The sequence below is a fragment of the Bos taurus genome, chromosome 3, assembly GCF_002263795.3.
Source record: "Bos taurus isolate L1 Dominette 01449 registration number 42190680 breed Hereford chromosome 3, ARS-UCD2.0, whole genome shotgun sequence".
NCBI lineage: Eukaryota > Metazoa > Chordata > Mammalia > Artiodactyla > Bovidae > Bos > Bos taurus.
Genome location: NC_037330.1, coordinates 69,966,413 through 69,990,680, shown reverse-complemented (window position 1 = coordinate 69,990,680; position 24,268 = coordinate 69,966,413). Strand labels below are relative to the sequence as shown.

General features: G+C 39.7%; 1 protein-coding gene across 1 annotated transcript; it reads left to right on the top strand.

The window, feature by feature from the left end:
- The first annotated feature begins 98 nt into the window (after positions 1–98).
- TYW3 (tRNA-yW synthesizing protein 3 homolog) lies at positions 99–22,569 on the top strand. Its single transcript, NM_001015620.1, is given in 6 exon segments — positions 99–310; positions 4,260–4,340; positions 7,181–7,279; positions 7,498–7,569; positions 10,292–10,425; positions 22,094–22,569. Coding segments are annotated over 6 exon segments (777 nt in total). The 5' UTR covers positions 99–136; the 3' UTR covers positions 22,311–22,569.
- The last annotated feature ends 1,699 nt before the right edge of the window (positions 22,570–24,268 follow it).

Genomic DNA, 24,268 nt, shown 5'->3' with positions numbered 1-24,268 from the left:
GCTCCGCCCCGCCCCGCCCCAGGGGCGGGTCCCAGGAAGGAGTTTGGACCTTCCCGGGCACCATTGACGTCAATATGGCTGCCTCCAGGGAAAACAAGGCTAACGTGAAAAGTCCAGACTCTAACTCTTTCGTCGCATGGATCTTAGCGCAGAGTTCAAGAGGTGGAAGGCGCAGTGTCTGAGCAAAGCGGACCTCAGCCGGAAGGGCAGTGTGGACGAGGACGTGTTAGAGATTGTGCAGCTCCTAAATGGGCAAGAACAGTTTTTCACCACCAGTTCCTGCGCTGGCCGAATCATCCTCCTAGACCGGGTGAGGACCCTTTGTGCCCTTCCAGCCCTGCCCTGTAGTGTGCACGACGGGAACTCCTACACCCGCCCGATGTAACACCCCAGCCCAGCTTGCCTAATTTGTTCTCTGATCGGTGATCTCGGTCTCGTTAAACTGACAGCGTTACTTAAACCGATGTGTCTAAAATTTTAATGTGTTTATTAATTACTTGGGAGAACTTTTAAAATACATATTCTGATTCTATACGTCAAGGCTAGGGCATAATCTGCATTTCTTACAAGCCCCCAAATGATGCTGAAACTACTAGCCTGGGAATGATGTTGAGTTGCAAGGGTTAGAGACTTTTTTTTTGTAAACACTAAGGGAATTTTAATTTTTTCAATACTAAGGAGATTTAAAGATTTTTAGTCTGGCGAGGCGGCTCCCTTCTGGTCGACCGCTCTAACAAACCATTGTTAACCAGTTGATTGCTGCTCGCTATGGTTAAGGAGTTCACTGCCTCCTAGTGGCCCACTCCATTATTACAACTCTGGTAATTTTTAGGAAGCCACGAGGGAAGCCCTTGTGTCTCAGATGATAGAGAATCCGCTTGCAGTGCGGGAGGCCTGGGTTCGATCCCTGGGTTGGGAAGATCCCCTAGCGAAGGGAAAGGCTACCCACTCCAGTATTCTGGCCTGGAGAATTCCATGGACTCTATAGTCCGCGGGGTCACAAAGAGTTGGACACAACTTTAAAACTTTAGCACCCTGCCTGGCATATTAAGTGCACTATAAAAGTTAGCTGTGTGTTCACTTTAACATTAAGATTGAATTCAGAGCTTGCAAGACACCATGCTTGTAAACTCATTCTTTAGATCTCTCACTGACAGGTCATGTGAATGTCTCCCAAGTTAGCAGGGTCTATTCATTCTTATTTGCTTCCATTGCTTGGCTTGCTTTCTCTCTCTTCCCTCATTTCTCCTGCCCTGTCTTATCTGAATTTACGCAGTGATTTCCTGACAGGTCACTGAACTACCAGTCTCCCTACTCCAAACCAAGTTACACGCTGGTAACAGATTCCCCTTTATAAAGCACAGTTTGTGTGTGTCACTCATCTCTGCTGAAATACTTTGTGCTTTGTTGTGTTTAGTCACTCAGTCGTGTCCAACTCTTTGCAACCTCATGAACTGTAGCCCGGCCAGGCTTCTCTGTCCGTGGGGATCCTCCAGGCAAGAATACTGGAGTAGGTTGCCATGCCCTCCTCCAGGGGATCTTCCCAACCCAGGGATGGAACCCAGGTCTCCCGCATTGCAGGTGGATTCTTTACCGTCAGAGCCACCAGGGATCTTCAGCTGTTTTTCCCCTCTGACTCTTCATCTTAAGCTGGTCACTGAAACTGAACTATTCTCTTTTTCCTCTTACATTTATCTGCCTTTGTTCATCTTTATTTTTCCTGAAATGTTTACCTCCATCTTTGCATATCTGAGACATACCTCCCCAAACTCCCCTTTCCTACCTGAGCACACACACACACGTCCACTTGGAAGCAATGACTACTTCTTCTGAACTACCTTTAGGACTTTTTCCTGAACATCTTTTCATTATATGTGTTACCTTATACCTTGTTTCACTTTGCCTTATTTCTGGAAGAATTTGGATCAACTTACAAGTAGGCATTACAAGAAGGAAAATAAAAAGTGAGAAAATCTGGATAAAAGGAGTGTAGATAAGACAAAGTAGAAATGGCATTAGTCCTGAAAATATATCACTAGACTGTTAATTTGCTAGAGGTGGGTCACACATTTGGTTGTAAGATTTAGGGCAGCCAGCATTAGATCAGAAACATCAGTCCCTGACTGAGGTCATTCAGTGAAAACAGATCAGTTATTTGGAGAAGCACAACGCTTCTCCATTCCAAAGCCAGATGGCAAAGTCTCCTGTGTTCCTAATGTATAAAAGTCACCTTGTGGAAGTATGGTGATTGATTTATTTTCATGAAACACAGCATGACTATATTTTAATACACAACCAAAATATAAAACATCATAGTAAATTGACAGTAAAATATGGTATTTCATTTTCATTGCCTGACAAATGGTTAACCTTAGTCATAAATGAGCTCTTGGAAACCAGTAACAAAGACATTGATAAACCAAGATGAATAAAACAAAAAGAAGAAGAAGAAGAAAATGAAATAACACGAGTGACTAGTAAGGATTAAGCATAAGAAGATGACTGAATTGAACAGTAGCAAACAAAAAGCAATTTCTTTACAATACCATATTTGGATCTAACCTGGGCCTCCTGCATTGCAGGTGAATTCTTTACTGTCTGAGCCACCAGGGAAGCCCAATATTAACATTTGTACAGTTTTAGGAAACATACCCACATAAACACTGGGGGCCAAGATTGATGAAATCCCCTCTGTATAGTAGGGGGAAAATCTATTATAGTTTAGACTCAAAACAATAAATTTTGGATATTTTTAGTCCTAGCAGTTCCAATTTGTTGGAATTATTTCAATAAGTTAGTTGGAAAAATTTACAGTTTATATATAAACCATGTTTACTGCATAGAAAGTGCATGTGGTTTCCTGTATCCTTTCTCAGCTGTCCTTGAGGATAGGATCTGTTTATATTTATTGTTGTTGTTCAGTCGCTCAGTCAAGTCAGACTCTGCGACCCCGTGGACTGCAGTAAGCCAGGCTTCCCTGTCCTTCACCGTCTCCCAGAGCTTGCTGAAACTCACATCCATTGAGTCAGTAATGCTATCTTACCATCTCATCCTCTGCTGCCCTCTTCTCTTTTTGCCCTCAGTGTTTCCCAGCATCAGGGTCTTTTGTAATGAGTCAGTTCTAAACATTAGGTGGCCACAGTATTGGAGCTTCAGTTTCAGCATCAGTCCTTCCAATGAATATTTAGGACTGACTGCCTTTAGGATTGACTGGTTTGATATCCTTGCTGTTCAAGGGATTCTCAAGAGTGTTCTCCAAAACCACAGCTAGAAAGCATAGTTCTTTGGCACTCAGCCTTCTTTATGGTCCAACTCTCATGTCCATACATGACTACTGGAAAAATCATAGCTTTGACTATGCAGACCTTTGTTGGCAAAATAATGTCTCTGCTTTTTAATATGCTGTCTAGGTTTGTCATAGCTTTTCTTCTGTTTATATACAAAGTACCTAATAGAACTTGACAAATAAACATTTTTACAGTTAATAAGCAAAGAATACTGGTAAAATATTTGCCTTCTTGAAATTCTGAACTTTCAGTCTTAGCTCTTTGGTGCTCTTTGGTGCTACATATGAAGTCTAATCCAGAGGTCACAAATTTATGCCTATAGTGACTAGGGACATAGAAAGGTATGAACAGATCAGGCATCAGTAAAAACTGGTAGGTCCTGTGTGGGACTGAAACAGTGCTTTCTTACAAAAGGAATTTTAAAAAATGTTTTTAATGTTCTGCTAATCATATAAAACAGCTAGAGTACAACTTAGGGGCTACTAGTGTACAACCCCTTGTAATAATACCTTTTCTCCTAACAAAAACAAGACCATATTTCAGGAAATGTTAAGTATTTTTATCTTAATAAACAAATTACTTTCTTTCTATCTCAAATAATTTCATTTCATTTTTGTTTTATGTTTAATTTTGCCCAAAAGCCTATTCAATTGTTCTTAGTGATTCCTAATTCTTAGGAGAAAGCCTAAAATGGGCTTCCCTGATGGCTCAGATGGAAAAGAATCCTCCTGCAGTGTGGGAGACCTGGGTTGGATCTCTGGGTTGGGAAGATCTCCTGGAGAAGGGCATGGCAACCTACTCTAGTATTCTTGCCTGGAGAATCCCCACGGACAGAGAAGCCTGGGGTCGCCTAAGAGTTGGACACGACTGAGTGACTAAGAACAGCACAAGCACGAAATATGCTACACATTGTACTTCTTATTTTCTAAATATTATGTGACTAACTTAAATTATGTTATTTTTTCATTTTAGAGTGTAAATGGTTCTGAGGTTCAGAAACAAAACTGTTGCTGGCTCCTGGTTACACACAAAGCCTGTGTGAAAGATGATGTGGTAAGTTTTTATATGTAAATTTAGAAATAAACTTTAATTCACAGTCACTTTAAATATATATGAAAAGAATAGAAAATTCAATTTATGTGCACAATTTTAATGACTGCAGATTACAAGGCCTAAAGAGCACTCATTACAATGGCTATTTTTTAGTTGTGGGAGACTGCTGTCTATGCTGGATTATTTAGTTCACTAAATTAAAATGTTTAGGTGCATTCATATAAATTCATATTAGTCAGGCGTTTTACATTACCGGCTCAGGCGCTTAAATGTTGTCTTCAGAGTACTCACTCAGTCTCCTCTGGGTACTGGTTCTCTCTGTATGTTTGCATTTCTCTTCTGCTGCAGATAATCTTTGTGATGGGAAAGATAGCTGCCAGCAACCCCAGCAGAAAAAGGTTCACTTTTAAGATCCATGCATTATTTCCAAAGGATTCTGAGTCATCCTGCCTGGTGAGGTGTTCTCCGCCAAGATGAGTTATCTTTGCCAGTAGAATAGAATGCTCTCCTTGATCAGACCCAGGCACTCATTGTCTGATATTATATAGTGGGAGCCATGAGCGACAGGGTCACAACTGACAGTCGCACCAGAATCAAATGATGTGAAGGAGGGAGAACGGTGCAGGTAGGTTAGGCAGACAGAAGTAACAACTGCCTTGTCCATATTCTGTTGTTGTTCAGTCATCAAGTCATGTGCGACTCTTTGTGACCCCGTGGACTGCAACACACCAGGCTTCCCTGTCCTTCACCATCTCCCAGAGCTTGCTGAAACTCATGTCCATTGAGTCGGTGATGCCATCCAACCATCTGTCGTCCCCTTCTCCTGCCTTCAATCTTTCTAGCATCAGGGTCTTTTCCATGAGTCAGTTCCTCCCATCAGGTGGCCAAAGTATTGGAGTTTCAGCTTCAGCATCAGTTCTTCCAATGAGTATTCAAAACTGATTTCCTTTAGGATTGACTGGTATGATCTCCTTACAGTCCAAGAGACTCTCAAGAGTCTTCTCCAACACCACAGTTCAAAATCATCAATTCTTTGGAGCTCAGTTTTCTTTATTGTCCAGTTCTTACATCCATATATGACTATTGGAAAAAGCATAGCTTTGACTAGACAGACCTTTGTAGGCAAAGTAATGTCTCTGCTTTCTAATATGCTGTCTAGGTTGGTCATAACTTTTCTTCCAGGGAGCAAGCGTCTTTTAATTTCATGGCTACATTCATTGTTCACAGTGATTTTAGAGCCCAAGAAAATAAAGTCTTTCACTATTTCTCTTGTTCCCCATCTATATGCCCTGAAGTGATGGGACCAGATGCCATGATCTTTGTTTTTTGAATGTTGCGTTTTAAGCCAGCTTTTTCACTCTCCTCTTCCACCTTCATCAAGAGGCTTTTTAGTTCCTCTTCACTTTCTGCCATAAGGGTGGTGTATCATCTGTATATCTGAGATTGTTGATATTTCTCCCAGCAATCTTGAGTCCAGCTTGTGATTCATCCAGCCCAGCATTTCACATGATCTACTCTGCCTATAAGTTAAATAAACATGGTGACAATATACAGCCTTGACATACTCCTTTCCCAATTTTGAACCAGTCTGTTGTTCCATGTTCAGTTCTGACTGTTGCTTCTTGACCTGCATGCAGATTTCTTAGGAGGCAGGTTAGGTGATCTGGTATTCCCATCTCTAACAATTTTCCACAGTTTGTTGTGATCCACACAGTCAAAGGGTTTAGCATAGTTAATGAGGCAGAAATAGATGTTTTTCTGGAATTCCCTTGCATTTTCTGTGATCCAGTAGATGTTGGCAATTTGATCTCTGGTTCCTCTGCCTTTTCTAAATCCAGCTTGAACATCTGGAAGTTCTCGGTTCACATAATAGATTCTAGCTGAAGCATAATAATACATGTGTCTCAATCTTCAATCTAACAACAAAGCATTTAGACAGATCTAGTACGGTCTTTCAGAGAAGGCAATGGCAACCCACTCCAGTACTCTTGCCTGGAAAATCCCATGGACGGAAGAGCCTGGTAGGCTGCGGTCCATGGGGTCTCGAAGAGTCAGGTACGACTGAGCAACTTCACTTTCACTTTTTACTTTCATGCATTGGAGAAGGAAATGGCAACCCACTCCAATGTTCTTGCTTGGAGAATCCCAGGGACAGGGGAGCCTAGTGGGCTGCCGTCTATGGGGTTGCACAGAGTCGGACACGACTGAAGTGACTTAGCAGCAGCAGCAGCAGCAGCAGTACAGTCTTTCAGAGAAGGCAATGGCAACCCACTCCAGTACTCTTGCCTGGAAAATCCCATGGACGGAGGAGCCTGGTAGGCTGCAGTCCTTGGGATCGCTAAGAGTCGGGCATGACTGAGCGACTTCACTTTCACTTTTCACTTTCATGCATTGGAGGAGGAAATGGCAACCCACTCCAGTGTTCTTGTCTGGAGAATCCCAGGGAGGGGGAGCCTGGTGGGCTGCCGTCTATGGGGTCGCACAGAGTCGGACACGACTGAAGTGACTTAGCAGCAGCAGCAGCAGCAGTACAGTCTTTACATTCCATATTCCTTTATTAAAAATATAAAGTAAATAGTTTACTTGTTTGAGGTATGGTTTGAAAGAATGCCACAGATAGTTTATGAGAGGATTAGAAATCAAGTCTCTTAAAAGAATAAGCAGATGAATGAGTTTTGGAGAAAGAGATCCAAGAAAGCAGAGTGAAAAGTTACTGTGGAAGAACGATGCAGAATGAGTGTGAAAGTTCCTTGGAAATATTGAAGGAACATAGGATAAAGGGTCACCAAGGAATAGGATCATGTATTTGTGTCTAATCCTAATATTTTCCGTATATTTAGATTGTGGCCCTGCAGAAAGCGAAGGGCGATGCCATTTTGAAATTCGAGCCACTTGTTCTTCACGTGCAGTGTCGACAGTTGCAGGATGCACAGATTCTGGTAAAATTTTGTGATTATACTTGAATTTATAGGTATATGAGTAGATTTAGTTTGGAACTTTAACTCTTCTACCACAATTAATGCAATGCTCGTTTAATCAACTAATGTTTTATCTAATTATAGATTTGAGGTTATATTATGTTTCAGCAGTTTGTAGAGCTAAAGTGTTTATCTGGTTAGCCAGATGATCAGAATTTAACAAATTTATTTTCTTACAGCATTCAGTGGCAATAGATTCTGGCTTCAGGAACTCCGGCATAACTGTGGGAAAGAGAGGAAAGACTATGCTGGTAAGGTACCTTTTGGTAAAAAGCAATTCTTTGATCATGAAGTAATCCAGATTATCAAATAACCTTCTACTCAAATCGTCCTGCCATTCCCTGCTCAGAAATCTTCAGTGACTGTTCTGTACAGGGCAAAGTCCAGAGTTCTTAGCTTTACACCTGAGGCCTTATAATATTCCCCTCCACTTACTTTTCTGCTTCCTTGGTGCCTCAGATGGTAAAGAATCCGCCTGAAATGAAGACCTGGTTTTGATCCCTGGGTTGGGAAGATCCTCTGGAGAAAGAAATGGCAACCCACTCCAGTATTCTTGGCTGGAGAATCCCATGGGCAGAGGAGCCTGATGGGCAACAGTCCATGGCGTCGCAAAAGAGTCAGACACGACTGAGCGATTAACACATACACCACTTATTTTTAACCTGATTCTCTTTGGCCTCCACATTCTGAATAGTCACGGCCCAATTTAATGAGCACCATGATGTATTGCAAAGAATCACAGATGGGCCCTAAAGTCCTCTACAGGGATCCATCAGGGACTGAACTTTTTCAGCTGTGTCAGGGATCTATCAAATTGCTGCCCTAGGGCCACATCCAGCCCACGGGAGACTAGTTCCAGTACCCCTGTTTGATGAATTGCTGTCTAAGGTTGCTTTTGTGCTACAATGGCAGACATCATATGGCCTGCAAAGTTGAACATATTTACTATCTATCCTTTTACAGAAAAAGTCTGCCATCCCCTGGACTAGAGGATCTTTAAACTTCCTTGCAAGTCCCACAGCCTTTCTGAGTCCTTTCCTGGCCAAGCCAGCCCCTAGTGACTTTTGCCCTCTCCTGCAGTAGCTACTGTTCGTGTTTACTGTTTGGCAATGTGCACATTGTTTGCTTTTGTAGTGTTTCCGATTGTCTTCCATTCTAGCTCCCAAGACTTCCCAATTTTCTATCTATTTTTAACAAATAACCTGCTTTCCAAAAAGAGGTGGCTTACGAAAGAAGACATCTGTATAGCATGAGGAAACAGAAAAGCAAAGTTCATGGTACTGATTTGAGTCCACATCTCCCTCCCCACTATGTACATCTGGTGGCCCGAGCAAAAACAGAACCACTCTTCCACCTTTCTCTCCTTTGTCTTCTATATTAAGTTAGTGACAGATCTGTCACATCTACCTCTAAGTCCTCACTCCGGACTGCACCTCTCCCAGCCCTCTTCCACTGCCCCTACTCAAGCCCTCTTCATCTCTCACCTCTGTCTTTACAGCAGTCTCCTGCCTGGTCCTCGTCCTCCCCATCTTTTCCTTCAGTCCCTCTAGCCAGTAGTGTCAGAATGCCCGTTTTAAAGAAGTCAAGGTCACCTGGTATTTTCTCTGACTTTCAAGACCTTATATACTTAAACTATTTTGCATCTACCTTATCTATGCTCATGTTCCACTAGCATGCTTCCACGCCAGCCAGATAAAATGCTGTTGGTCATTTCCCGAATGTATTATGCTTTTCGTGTCCTGTTACTATAGAAAAGTTCTTTCTCTGGCTGAATGCTCCCCTTCTCCCATTTTTACATCTGGTGAAATTATATGTATGCTTTAAAATCCCATAAAACCACCACCTGTCTCAGTCAGTTGCTCCTCTTCTACTGAATACGTTTCCTTAGTATTTTGTGTGTGTGTGTGTGTGGCACATGCGTGCGTGCACACGCACATTTATGTGTTTCTTCTTAGTACCGTGTTGGATTGTGATTCTTTGTTCACTTGGTTTTTTGTTCAGACGTGTTAGCTGTCTTTTAGATGGGGACCATGTGTATTCATCGGAGAAGGCAATGGCGCCCCACTCCAGTACTCTTGCCTGGAAAATCCCATGGACAGAGGAGCCTGGTGGGCTGCAGTCCATGGGGTCTCGAAGAGTCGGACACGACTGAGCGACTTCCCTTTCACTTTTCACTTTCCTGCATTGGAGAAGGAAATGGCAACCTACTCCAGTGTTCTTGCCTGGAGAATCCCAGGGACGGTGGAGCCTGGGGGGCTTCTGTCTATGGGGTCGCACAGAGTTGGACACGACTGAAGTGACTTAGCAGCAGTAGTAGCAGCATGTGTATTCATCCTATATCTTCATACCTTCTGTGGGGCCTGGATAATTGCAGACATTCAGTAAAGGCTTGTTGAATGAATTTTTCTGCCTCATAAGAGTTTCTGTTGTTTCTGAACCTATATCCAGTGTTTGGGTTTACTGGGAACATGCTGACTGTTTCCTCAATGGGGTTACTAAGACTGGCAACCCTAAAGCATCAAGAAAGCAGCCACTTTGTGTGATGGAACAGGCCTGCTTTATCTTGTAACCACCCTGCAGAAGCAGTGCTAAGAGGCCCTTCAGCATCCAAGCCATTTTGATTTTTCCTTAAAACTTCTGTTGAGGTTTCATTTATTTTATTTAAATAGTGTATTAAAACTTCCTTAGATTTAGTGAGATTGATACTATTAAGTTTATTGGGCTCTTTGATAATATCTGCTTCTCTGAAAGACAATGTATAAAACGATTTTCTTTGCAAATGACTTTATATGATGGGAAAATCTATTTACTCTCCTTTGATTCAACTGTATTTGACTAAATTGTATCAAAGTGCAAACCTAAGTGCTGTAATGGAGCTAAACTATATATAAACACAGCCCTGAGTTGACTGTTCTTTAGTTATCTTCAGCATCTCTAGTACATAAGTCATCCAATCTAAATTGTTCCTTGTAGGCTGTCCGGAGCACACATGGCTTAGAAGTTCCTTTAAGCCATCAAGGAAAACTGATGGTGACAGAGGAATATATCAACTTCCTGTTAAAGATAGCAAACCAAAAAATGGAAGAAAACAAGAAGAGAATTGAAAGGTATGTTAATGATATATTTCCATGTTAGTCTTATATACCTAGGTCTTCTTTGAAAATATTAATACACATCATCTCCAGTTTATACTCCCAGCTGCTTTTATATTTGTAGCCTTATCATGAATAATAAAGATAATGAAAATAATTGATGAGAGTAGGCCAGTGGTAAGGAACCTGCCTGCCAGTGCAGGAGACATAAGAGATGCGGGTTCCATCCCTGGCTTGGGAAGATGCCTCGAGAAGGAAGTGGCAACCCACTCCAGTATTCTTGCCTGGGAAACCCCACGGACAGAGGAACCTCGTGGGGTAATGGCCACAGGGTTGCCCAGAGTCGGACACAACTGAAGAGACTCAGCACATAGTACACATAAAGGCCAAACTGCAGTGGGTACTTCATGGGGCACAAAGCGGAGGAAGCTCCGGCAGGAGAGTGGGACATGCAGCTGCCAGCACCAGGCATTAAGGAGAAACAGTCACTCAGGTGAGAGCGAAGCAGCCACAGGGACATAACTGATCCAGCCGAAGGCAGCCAGGGACATGGTACACTCTGCCCCCGGGATGGGACCTACTGAAGATTACTTAAAATCTCCTTTTGAGGAGAACAGCCTGGTTAATTTTAATCTGATAAATATTTTATACCTCTGGCTAGATCAGAACTCAGCTCTTGTCATGAATTAGATTTGAATTGGCATAATTGTCCCAGTCAGAAGGATTATGGCTGTCCGTGCACATCTTTATATTTCCCTTGTTTCTGCTTGATTAATTTTACATTACTCTTTCTCAACTTTTTCCTCAGAATAGAATTTTTGATATAAAGAAGTGACAATTATGCTGCTTTTTATATACGAAGATAAATGCCACTAACCTACCATCAGTAAAATGTGTATTTCTGAGTTATTGAAGAAATCATCTCATTGTCATTTATTATTTCCTTTTTGCTTTCTCCCCACCCCTTTGGTCCAGAGAAGGCAATGGCACCCCACTCCAGTACTCTTGCCTGGAAAATCCCATGGACAGAGGAGCCTGGCAGGCTGCAGTCCATGGGGTCACTAAGAGTTGGACACGACTGAGCGACTTCACTTTCACTTTTCACTTTCATGCATTGGAGGAGGAAATGGCAACCCACTCAGTGTTCTTGCCTGGAGAATCCCAGGGACGGGGGAGCCTGGTGGGCTGCCGTCTATGGGGTCGCAGTCGGACACGACTGAAGAGACTTAGCAGCAGCAGCAGCAGCACTCGTTTGGTCACCTCACAACCAGTCAATCACTGCCGAAATCACTCCTGACTCATTCTTCTCTCCCCACCCTTCCTGCCACATTCTTCATTCAGGACTACTGATCTAAGAGTAGAATGTTTCCAGGGTGTCTCTCTGCTTAGCCATTCTCCGTATTACCATCAGAATCCTGTCTGTAAAATGAAAAGGAATCCTCTTGCTTAACTCGTCTGCTTAACATTCTTTAATACCTTAACATTCTTTAATACCTAGAGTTTTTTACGAAACAGCTAAAGCCAGAAGCCACTCTGGCTGCAGAGTGGCATGATGGAAAGAGGTAGAATTGGGTTCCAGAGGCAGAACCGAGTTCAAATCCTACACCCACCACAACTTAACTCTCTTGGCTTCAGTTTTCTTGTATCTGTCTTAACAATTTTAGCATATTTTAGACAGCATATATCGAATGACAGGCCCCATCTGTGTCATGTCATGATTCTTAGGATAGCCTTTCTCCTTCTTCACTGACTCATACAGAGAATAAACCTATAATTACATCAGTATCACCATCCAGGCTTTTTCAGCCAGAGCTCCTTATTTGAACCATAAAATTAACAAAATTATGCAAGTGACTATTTCTCAGTTCTCCCAGCAATGCCATATAAATTATATCAGCCAAGATACATTGGAGATAAGTTAATTAATTCATGACATATTGTGGCTGTCTGTGGGCATTAAAAGTGATTTCAAGAAAGTAACTGAAGGTACCCAGCCATTCCACCAGGCTGCTGCTATTGCTGCTAAGTCACCTCAGTCATGTCCGACTCTGTGCGACCCCATAGACGGCAGCCCACCAGGCTCCACTGTCCCTGGGATTCTCCAGGCAAGAACACTGGAGTGGGTTGCCATTTCCTTCTCCAATGCATGAAAGTGAAAAGTGAAAGTGAAGTCGCTCAGTTGTGTCCGACTCTTAGCGACCCCATGGACTATAGCCTACCAGGCTCCTCCGTCCATGGGATTTTCCAGGCGAGAGTACTGGAGTGGGTTGCCATTGCCTTCTCCATTCCACCAGGCTACAGAGTTTGAACTGTACATAGGTATTTATTGGTGGTTTTTCAGTTGCTAAGTCGTGTCTACCTCTTTGCAACCCCATGGACTGCAGTGTGCCAGGCTGCAGTATTTATTGGTACCATTCCAAAAGTTGGCTACATTTGTTAGTATTCTAACTGTGAGACTGTTGGTGAAAAAGTAGGAGGTAGGAAATCAGTTTCTCTGTTTTCTTACTTGAATTTCAACAAGATTATAAATATAGCCCAGGATCAACTAACTATACACCTGGTGAAGTTAATTGAGCCACGTTCACCAACTATAAAATCAAATTATGCTTTAAATCCATTGACTCAAAAATATGTTTTGAGATTATAGTGTGCATGCTGCTATCAAGAGAGTCATGCTCATCATATAAAATCAGTGAAAAATTAAAGAAGGGTAAAAAGTGTCTTAACATACTGATTAGAAGATTACATGTGAATTCAGAAAGAGTGAACAAATTAGGGAGCTCCTTGGGGAACAGCTGTATATTCAACCAAATGCAGAAAAAGAGCTACTCTTCTGATGTGGAAAAGAGAAAAATTAAACACTGGAGGTGATGAGTTCTGCAATCAGATGTTGAGTATAAAATTGGTTTGTCATGGGACCAAAGTTTCACAATTCAAACAGCTGTAATAAGAGAAGTTTTAAAAGTCAGAATCCTAATGAGTAGCATTCTAGCAACAAGAAATATTCTTGAAATGTGATAATCAAAAGTTAAAATATTATTTTAATAGCAAGAGGTCTCTTTCATAAAAAACGGTTCCCAAGCCCACTTCTTCATGGGAAGAGTAAGATAATCTCATCTATAATGATTTCCAGGTGAAACATGGGAATTTTGGAGGTTTATTTACCAATTACAAGAGGAGGTCTTGTAGCTGTTAATAAGAGATCAAGACTGACTTAGATTGGATGAAATTAGCCATGTTCCTCTTCTCACCACCTGTGTAATAAGAAAATAAATGTTAAATAAAATGTAGAATAAAAAGTCCAAGTATATTGGCATATAATATTGATAAAAATTAAGCAAATTAGAGCAAAAAAGTAAATATTTCTAATGGTTGGTTTTTTGGTTTTTACTTTTTTATGGTAAAATATACATAACATAAAATTCACAATTTTAGCCATTATACAGTTCACTGGCATCCTTTCCTCAACGTCCTTGCCAACACTTGTCTTTTGTTTTGTTTTGATAAGTGCCATCCTGGCAGGTGTGAGGTGATATCTCATTATGATTTTGATTTGCATTTCCTTGATGATTAATGACATTGAGCATTTTTCTTACACCTGTTGGTAAGCATTTGTGTGACATCACTTTGCTACTTTCCTTCCGGTGCTTTTTCTTAGCTTCCTTCTGGGTTTCTCTTGTTATTCTACCTATTGGTTAAATACTATTGTTCTCTAAGATTCCTCCCATGGCCCATTGCTTTAGCTTCCCCAGACACTGGTTGCTAAGACGCTTCAGTCATGTCCGACTCTGTGAGACCCTATGGACTGCAGCACTCCAGGCCCCTCTGTCCATAGGGATTCTCCAGGCAAGAGTACTAGAAGTGGATGCCCTTCTCCAGGGGAATCTTCCCAACTCAGGGATTGAACCCACATCTCTTATGCCTCCTGCATTGGCAGGAGGGTTCTTTACCATTACCGGCACCTGCGGTAGATCTTCCAAATATCTCCCAAGTTCTGGGCCCATATATCTAGTAACCTATTGAACATATCTAACCAAATATCCCAGCAGCCTTTCCTTAATATCTTATCTTAGTCTCAACCTTTTTTAACAATTTCCTTGGTTCAGAGTCTTAACATTTACAAACATTATTACTGTTATGCCTCAGTGCAAAGAGAAATGTGAACCATATTGAATTACACTTATTTAATTGCATGTATGTCTTTTTTCCCCACCTCAAGATGGTCACCTTTTAAATAGGACTAACTCCCCCCACACACAGATACCAACCAAACACATGTCCATACATACCCACACTTTAAATATCTCTTATCCTAAAACTTTATAGAGTAGAAACCCAATAACTTTATTGAATTAATCATAAATAATAAAGGAACTTAAAAGTCAATACATTATATTGAGCTCCCCAAAGGCAAGTACAGTTTCTTATCATTTTCTGAGTGTCTGGTAGGAAAACAGTGGTTAATAAATGCTTGCTGAATTTATTTGACAGACTTGTTCTAACAGTAGTGCTACTTAAAAAAAAATAGTGCTACTTTTATGGCTTCACAGACTTAAGGTCATTATTCTGGAAGACATGTAAGATGGCTTACTGATGGGGCTACCAGAATAGACCTGCTACACAGTCTGGGTAAGAAGTAACAGGACTCTAAGTAGCAAGGTGAATGGGAATGATCCTGCAGAGCATAATCCTAACGTGGCAGCAGATAGAAATGAGGGTAGAGGAGGAGGAGGAGTCAAGTCTTACTTTTTTTAATGGAAATAAAGCTGGTAAATAAATAACTCACACAATTCTCTATATACTTATGGTCAGAGAAGTAAGTAATATAAAGGGAAAACATACATTTTCTGGTAGTTTCTCCTTGGATGTCCTCTCCCCTCAGTTTTTCCTCTCATAATTCCTCTCTGTGCCAGAAGAGGGAGGAATTCACCTCACCAGCTCCCATTCATCCTTGCGATTCAGCCCAGGCTTTGGGTTTTTTTTCCCCAAGGAGGATTTCTTGATCTTTCTTGGAGCTGAGTGCCCCATGTTCTCCTGTTTTATCTTAGCTTTTTCGTGGCACATTGAATGTATCTTTACAGCTCTGCCGCTCCCATCAAACCCTGAGCTCCCTGAGGGCTCAGGCCATCTCTTACTTGTTTTTAGCACCTGGCACAGGTTCTGTCACATACATTTTTTAATAAAATGCTAGAGTTTAAAATCAGTTAAAAATCCAAATACATAATATATGAGAATAGTCTTCTTTTGTTATTTGTGAATAATAGAAGCCTAAAAGGGTGTGAGGGCTTCCCCAGTGGCTCAGGGTTACAAGAATCCACCTGAAACACAGCAGATGCGAGTTCAGTCCCTGGGTTGGGAAGATCCCCTGGCAACCCACTCCAGTACTCTTGCCTGGAGAAGCAGTCCATAGCATTACAGAGTCAGACACAACTGAAGCAACTTTACACACATGCACGCATGCAAAAGGACATGAAGTTGTGCTTAAGATTTCATTAATTGTATGTTCCTATTTAAGAAGTCAGAAATACCAGCTTTTTATTGCCCATGGTCCCCTAACTGATCTGAAGAACAAAAATTCGTTTTCCCAGAGCTGGTCTGAAAAGTTCTGTCATGAAGAGAACTATATACAAGTTGCTCTGTGTCATGATAATCTTGACTACAGAGGTGGAAAAACGGAAGACAACTTGCTTTTCTTTGGAGAGGAGCAGAAAAAGAGTTGCCTGAGCATGTATTTCTTTTTATTCTCCCAGCTCTTTTTGTTGCCTTTGAAAGTTGAGAAAAATATACTTTGAGAATCTGGCTTTGGAATGCTGTGTAAAGGGTCATAGCATGAGAAGAAAACATGTAATTGAGAAACAAATTTCTGACTTATTGAGTAAGATAGTTTCCCAAAGGACATTTTAAAAGTTCCCTTAACAAAGAAAAAAAAGTAGTTGAAATTGTATTCTTGGCTCTCAACACGGAAAAGGTCTTTGTTCCTTTTTACCACTTTTTTCTTTGGTCCCCCAAGGATTATAGCTTTGAATTCTTAGGTTGTTTAATGGAAGATTAGAAGTAACACACCCATTCCTCTTTAATTACCTTTTTAGTGTGGTCAACAAGGTATTTTACACAGCTGTTAATTCGCTGTGCTCATAAAAGAGGAATTTAATCTTATCTTTAATTTTCTAGGAATACAGTAGAATCCAGAGAAAAGACCTGGTTACCTAAGTTTAAAGAGCAGGGTTGGGGAGAGACTGATAGAAGAGAATGTTGAACATCATGAATAGCCTCTTATGATCAGATAAGGGTGATTCATACCGTTTTGTAGCATGCTTAGATTTGTTTTAGATAAAGCAAGTCATTCTACTGAGGCATTTTTAAAAACTATGCTATATAGGCAGTGTGGAAAATGAGAAGAAAACCAATCATTGAAGTCACCCAGGATAATGGCAAGACCTGGAGACAAAGATCAGGCCAAGTGTAGAAGTTTTCATGAGTGTAAAGGACTGAACAGAATATTGGTAGATAATCTGAGGGGTTGATAAAGGAGTTTAGTCTGGAAAAGTATTGGTAAGGCAGGTGAATTCTTACCTTATCGTTCACCTCTCTGGTGGGCAGGATACTGAAAGAGTAAGCATTCTCCACTTGACAGGAATGCAGGCAGTGGTGTGTTTGTGGGGAACCAGGTTTCAGTTAAGCAAGGATATAAGGAATACATTAAATGAAAAGGTTGTGACCATGTTATGGGATCTAAAATAAATATCAGTTTAAAATTTTCAAAACCTTTTGCTCTAATTCTTAAAGTACTGTTTTCTCTTTCACTGTACCTCCCTCTTTGAGATTGATTTATTCATTCTAGAAATACCATTTAGCCCTAGTTATCTGCCAAGAATGGTGATAAATATCAAGATGTATAGTGGTGATTACATAAGTTCTTAAAATATGGATAGGAAATGTGGTAATCATGTTAGGTATATCTTAGCATTGTGTGAAGTATTTGGGAAGAGGCAATTAGCTTGGTTTTCTAAGGGCAGTTTTAGAGCTTTTGCAAGTGGAACTTAGCCTGTTTATTGAATTAAAATAAAGAACATAATTGGCTCAGATAGCAATCTATCCTGTAGATGTCAAAAACTTCCTGTCATAATCTCCCATTATAATAGGATATAAGAGCATGATGGAAAAGGGAATGGCAAACCACTTCAGTATTCTTGCCTTGAGAAGCCCATGAACAGTATGAAAGGGCAAGAAGATATGACACTGAAAGATGAACTCCCCAGGTAGGTACCCAGTATGCTACTGAAGAAGAGTGGAGAAATAACTCCAGAAAGAAAGAAGAGATGGAGCAAAAGCGAAAACAATGCCCAGTTATGGATGGGACTGGTGGTGAAATTAAGTCCAATGCTGTAAAGAACAATACTGCATAGGAATGTGGAATGTTAGGTCCGTGAATCAAGGTACATTGAAAGTGGTCGAACAGGAGAAGGCAAGGGTGAACGTCGACATTTTAGGAATCAGTGAACTAAATGGACTAGAATGGGCAAATTTAATTCAGATGACCGTTATATCTACTACTGTGGGCAAAAATCCCTTAGAAGAAATGGAATAGCCATCATAGTCAACAAGAGTCCAAAATGCAGTACTTGGATGCAATCTCAAAAAGGACATAATGATCTCTGTTTGGTTCCAAGGCAAACCGTTCAATATCACAGTAATTGAAGTCTATGCCCCAACCACTAAGGCCAAAGAAGCTAAAGTTGAATGGTTCTATGATGACCTACAAGACCTTCTAGAACTAACACCAAAAAAACATGTCCTTTTCATCATAGGGGACTGGAATGCAAAAGTACGAAGTCAAGAGATAACCTGGAGTAACACGCAAGCTTGGCCTTGGAATACAAAATGAAGGAGGACAAAGACTAACAGAGTTTTGCCAAGAGAACACTGATCATAGCAAACACCCTCTTCCAACAACACAATAGACAACTCTACACATGGACATCACCGGATGGTCAATACCAAAATCAGATTGATTTTATTTTTTGTAGCCAAAGATGGAGAAGCTCTATACAGTCAGCAAAAACAAGACCAAGAGCTAACTGTGGCTCAGATCATGAACTCCTTATTGCAAAATTTAGATTTAAATTGAAGAAAGTAGGGAAAACCACTAGACCATTCAGGTATGACCTGAATCAAATCCCTTATGATTATACAGTGAAAGTGAGAAATAGATTTAAGGGACTAGATCTGACAGAGTGCCTGATAAACTATGGACAGAGGTTCATGATATTGTACAGGAGGCAATGATCAAGATCATCTCAGAGAAAAAGAAATGCAACAAGGCAAAATGGTTGTCTGATGAGGCCTTACAAATAGCTGAGAAAAGAAGAGAAGCAAAAGGCAAAGGAGAAAAGGAAAGATATACCCATCTGAATGCAGAGTTCCAAAGAATAGCAAGGAGAGATAAGAAAGCCTTCCTCAGTCATCAGTGCAAAGAAATAGAGGAAAACAATAGAATGAGAAAGAATAGAGATCTCTCCAAGAAAATTAATGATATCAAGGGAATATTTCATGCAAAGATGGGTACAATAAAGGACAGAAATGGTATAGACTTAACAGAAGCGGAAGATACTAAGAAGAGGTGGCAAGAATACACAGAAGAGCTATACAAAAAATATCTTCATGACCCAGATAACCACGATGGTATGATCACTCACCTAGAGCCAGACATCCTGGAGTCTGAAGTCAAGAGAGCCTTTGGAAGCATCACTACGAACAAAGCTAGTGGAGGTGATGCAATTCCAATGGACCTGTTTCAAGTCCTAAAAGATAATGCTATTAAAGTGCTGCACTCAGTATGCCAGCAAATTTGGAAAACTCAGCAGTGGCCACAGGACTGGAAAAGGTCAGTTTTTATTCCAATCCCAAAGAAAGGCAGTGCCAAAGAATGCTCAAAATACCTCACAATTACATTCATCTCACACGCTAGCAAACTACCGCTCAAAATTCTCTAAGCAATTCTTTAATAGGACATGATCTGAGAACTTCCATATCTTCAAGCTGGATTTAGAAAAGGCAGAGGAACCAGAGATCAAATTGCCAACATCTGTCGGATCATCGAAAAAGCAAGAGAGTTTCAGAAAATCATCTACTTCTGCTTTGTTGACTACCTCAGAACCTTTGGCTGTGTGGATCACAATAAACTGTGAAAAATTCTTCAAGAGATGAGAATACTAGGCCACCTGACCTGCCTCCTGAGAAATCTGTATGCAGGTCAATAAGCAACAGTTAGAACTGGACATGGAACAATGGACTGGATCCAAATTGGGAAAGGATCAAGGCTGTAGATTGTCACCCTGTTTATTTAACTCATGTGCAGAGTATATCATGTGAAATGCCGGGTTTGATGAAGCACAAGCTGGAATCAAGCTTGCCTGGAGAAATATCAATGACTTCAGATATGCAAATGACACCACCGTTTTGGCAGAAAGCAAAGAGTAACTAAAGAATCTTGATGAAAGTGAAAGAGGAGGGTGAAAAACCCAGCTTGAAACTCAACATTCAAGAAACTAAGATCATGGCATTTGGTCCTATCACTTCATGGCAAATAGTTGGGGAAACAATGTAAACAATAACAGATTTTATTTTCTTGGCCTCCAAAATCACTGCAGATGGTGACTGCAACCATGAAATTAAAAGATGCTTACTCCTTGGCAGAAAAGCTATGACCAACCTAGACAGCATGTTAAAAAGCAGAGACATTACCTTGTTGACAAAGGTCCTTATAGTCAAAGCTATGGTTTTTCCAGTAGTCATGTATGGATGTGACAGTTGGACCATAAAGAAAGCTGAGCACCGTAAAATTGATGCCTTTGAACTGTGTTGGAAAAGACTTGAGAGTCCTTTGGACTGCAAGGAGATCCAACCAGTCCATCCTAAAGGAAATCAGTTCTGAATATTCATTGGAAGGACTGATGCTGAAGCTGAAACGCCAATACATTGGCTACCAGATGTGAAGGACTGACTCATTGGAAAGGACCCTGATGCTGGGAAAGACTGAAGGTAGAAGGAGAAGGAGATGACAGAGTATGAGATGGTTGGAAGGCATCACTGACTCGATGGACATGAGTTTGAGCAAGCTCTGGGAGTTGGTAATAGACAGGCAAGCCTGGTGTGCTGCAGTCTGTGGAGTCCCCAAGAGTCGGACACAACTGAGCGGAACTGTTAAAAGCATGATAAGATCTCAACAATGGCAGAAGTGTTCTCAACTTTTAGATCATTTTATTTGGGACCTAGGATAACACCTCGGATGTTTACCATTTTTGTTCAGTTGTTATTTATTCACTTATTGGGCATATTTTTAACCAGGTGTGGCTGCACTGTACTCCATGCTAAGAATATAACAGAACAGATGACAAGATAAATGGAGTCCTTGGTGTCATGGAGTTTATATTCTGTAAGAATAGTCACATTTGAGAACTTAATCAGTGCCAGGGTCTGTGCTAGGTACTTACATATATAACCAACCCTCTGACAACCGTGCTAGGTACAGGATAACAGCTAGTTTTGTAAATGAGGAATTCAAGATTCAATGAGGTTGAAATTAGCAACCTCAGCTTTCCCAGTGGAGCACTGATGTGAAGCACACGGAGCAAACCAAGCCACTTGCTGCTTTCCGGTGTCTGCCAAAAATGAACACAAACCCTCCACTGGAAAAATGAGTAAAGGAGAAGAATAATTTACAGTAAAAAATTCAAATAACAATAAACAAAAAATGTTCACTTTCAAAGAAATAAAAACTTAAATGAGAGACCCTTATCACCTATCAAAGTCAAGCGGTTTTTGATGTAATATTCACTGTATGAATGAAGTGGTCTCAAGTTCTGCTGTTAGGAGCATATTTTTTTTGAATACCCATTCTAGAAAACAGTATTTATCAAGAGCCTTAAATATTTATACCTTTTAACCATGTAATTACTTTCAAAGTATCTATCCTAAATAGCTAAAAACTCAGATCATATTATTTCCAAAATGTTTATAACATTGTTTATATTGGGCAAACTTGAAAATAAAGGACAGTCTAAGTGACATGATGTTATACTACCATTTAAAAGTATTATTTTGTAATTCATTTAGTGATGTGGAAAGTGTTTTCAATAAATATTAAATTTGAGAAAACAAAGTAAAACTTTGTAATATCACAATTGTATAAAAGACAGGTGTATGTATACATGGACAGATGTATTAATTCAGAATACACTCATAAACTGGAAAAAATAAAAATATTGAGAATGGTTATTTTTAGGTAATTATGTGGAGGTCATTCTGTAACTTCATATACTTTCCAAATTCTCTAAAATTGACTTCTGTTACAGTTATGATTTTTTTTTTTAAGAAAAATATTTCTGTTCTTTTTTTTACCTTTGTTTGACTCCTACATCTGGAATAGAAATTAGGTAGGATAGAGGTTGTCAAGAGGTGATTCCAATCCAGTTTTCAAGACTGTTCTTAAAGAACTGAAAATGCATTTCTTTTCATAAATAAGCAATCATAAAAACAAGAAGCACATTATTTCTGTGATTTATTTCATATCTTAAGGTTAACATGAGATACCAGATTTATGTAATTTTATGTTTGAGGTATATTTCAGTCATTTTTTTGAGAACACACAGATACATAACAGAAGTGTTTTATTTCTTTACAGGTTTTACCACTGCCTACAACATGCTTTGGAAAAAGAAACTGTTTCTACAACTTCACAACCTAAAGAAAAAGTTAATACATCATATATTCGTAAAAAAAAAAGGAACCCAGGAAAAGCACGTGGCAAACGTGTTAATGAAGAACATGATAAAGAACTTGAAAATAATGACCATGATGATCCAGGAATCAGTGATACTATCTTCCCTGAAGATTACTGAGATTTGGTTCCAAAATGTCTTGGTAGAATGATGTTTCTAATAGATATTATAAAGCTGCTCTTAATAAGAGTTTGTTGAGTGTATCAGACTTTCAGAAAAGCAAGATTTAACTTTTCTCTATATTTTAGGGAAACTCTTAACTTTTCTCTATATTTTAGGGAAACTCTTAACTTTTAAAAACAACTGTGTATAATATTTACTCATATACTATCTTTTTAAATCACATAGTCATTGCAAAAATAAAATTATGATTTTTTTTAATGCCTCTAAGTTTCGGTGTCTACTTCAAAACAGAACTATAATACCATTCCAAGGGAACCTTAACATTAGGAATATTTGAGTAAAAATCATAACATTTTTCTTAGTTTTCACTTTGAAATCAACAGCTTTCAAGGGGATCACTTTGCTGCTTATTTTCCTGGAGTCCAAGGACAGGATTTTTCCTTTCTTTAGACTCTGTGAATAAAACAACTGATATCTTTTTTTGTTCAGGACAAAATACTTATACCTTCTTTCCCCATTATTTCTCATAAACCAGAGCTTGCCACTGGCACAGCCTCTGTGGAACAGGTGGGCATAGCTTTTCACTATCCTCAGTCAGAAATGATAACTTAAGACACAGAAATTTCAATAAACAAATGTGCTGTGAAAAACCTCAAAGAATCAGAAGCCTTGGTTTGAGTTCTGACTGCGACAGAGAAGTTGGAGGTCCTTGAGCAAATCAATTTCCAAGGGCTTCCATTTCCTCTTCTGCTTAATAGTAATTCTAATCCCTTCCATATTTATACCAAAGGAGTGCTGACATCTAAGTTAAATAAAAATGTGAAAGCATTTAATAGACAATTTTGCATATATATTACTATTTTGCTATTTATTTTCACTATAAGTTGAAGACATTTCACAATGTATTTTCAGAATATCAAATTATAAAAAATATATATTTAAAAAGAAATTACTAGTTAGCCATAGAGCTAATAAATTGAAAGACAAAAACACCAGAACATCAAATAAAAATTGTATGAGGTAGTCAACACTGAGTTGTGGTTTTGGCATTTCCTAATATTTCAATAATTTATCTAAGTCTTCATATAAATTATTTTTAGATTTGCATCACAGATGCTTTCCTTCTGACAAATACCATTTTATACTCTCATTTTAAAAGTTGATCAACTTGATAACTATCTGCTATCATCTAAAATTTATCAGGAATGGGATCCAGGAAGCTCCAAAGTTTCTGTTGAGATTTTTCTTTATTCCTCTTTTCTATTTTTAAAAAAATTATTATTCTTTCTTAATTTTTACTGAAGTATAGTTGATTTACAATGTTGTGTTAATTTCTATATTCATCCTAAATGTAACGGTTTGCCTCTGTTAATCCTGAACTCCCAGTCCTTCCTTCCCCCGCTCCTCTCCCCCTTGGCAACCACAAGTCTGAATCTCTATGAGACTATTTCCGTTTCATAGTTCATTCATGTCGTGATCTAGATTCTGCATATAAGTGATATCACACGGCATTTGTCTTTTTTACTTCACTTAGAGTGAAAATCTCTAGGTCCATCCCTGTTGCTGCAAATGGTATTTCATTCATTATGGCTGAGTAATACTCCATCGTCTATATGTACCAAACCGAATCTGTGTCCATTTGTCTGTCAATGGACACTTAAGTTGTCTCCATGTCTTGGCTATTGTAAATAGTGCTGTTATGAACATAGGGGTGCCTGTATCTTTTCAAATTACAGTTTTGTCTGGATATATGCCCAGGTTTACTCCTTTTTTTCTGTCACAGCTCTGAACTCTCTCTTTGGCCTTTAAAGTAAGAACTAATATTTCCTTTAGTCATTTAGAGTCCTCCATCTCCTTGCCATCCTGTAGCACTTGGCCTGTTAACACTCTTCTCCCTGAATTTGCCCTTTCATCAGCATCCTGAATGCCTTCTTCTCAATCATTTCCCTATTTAT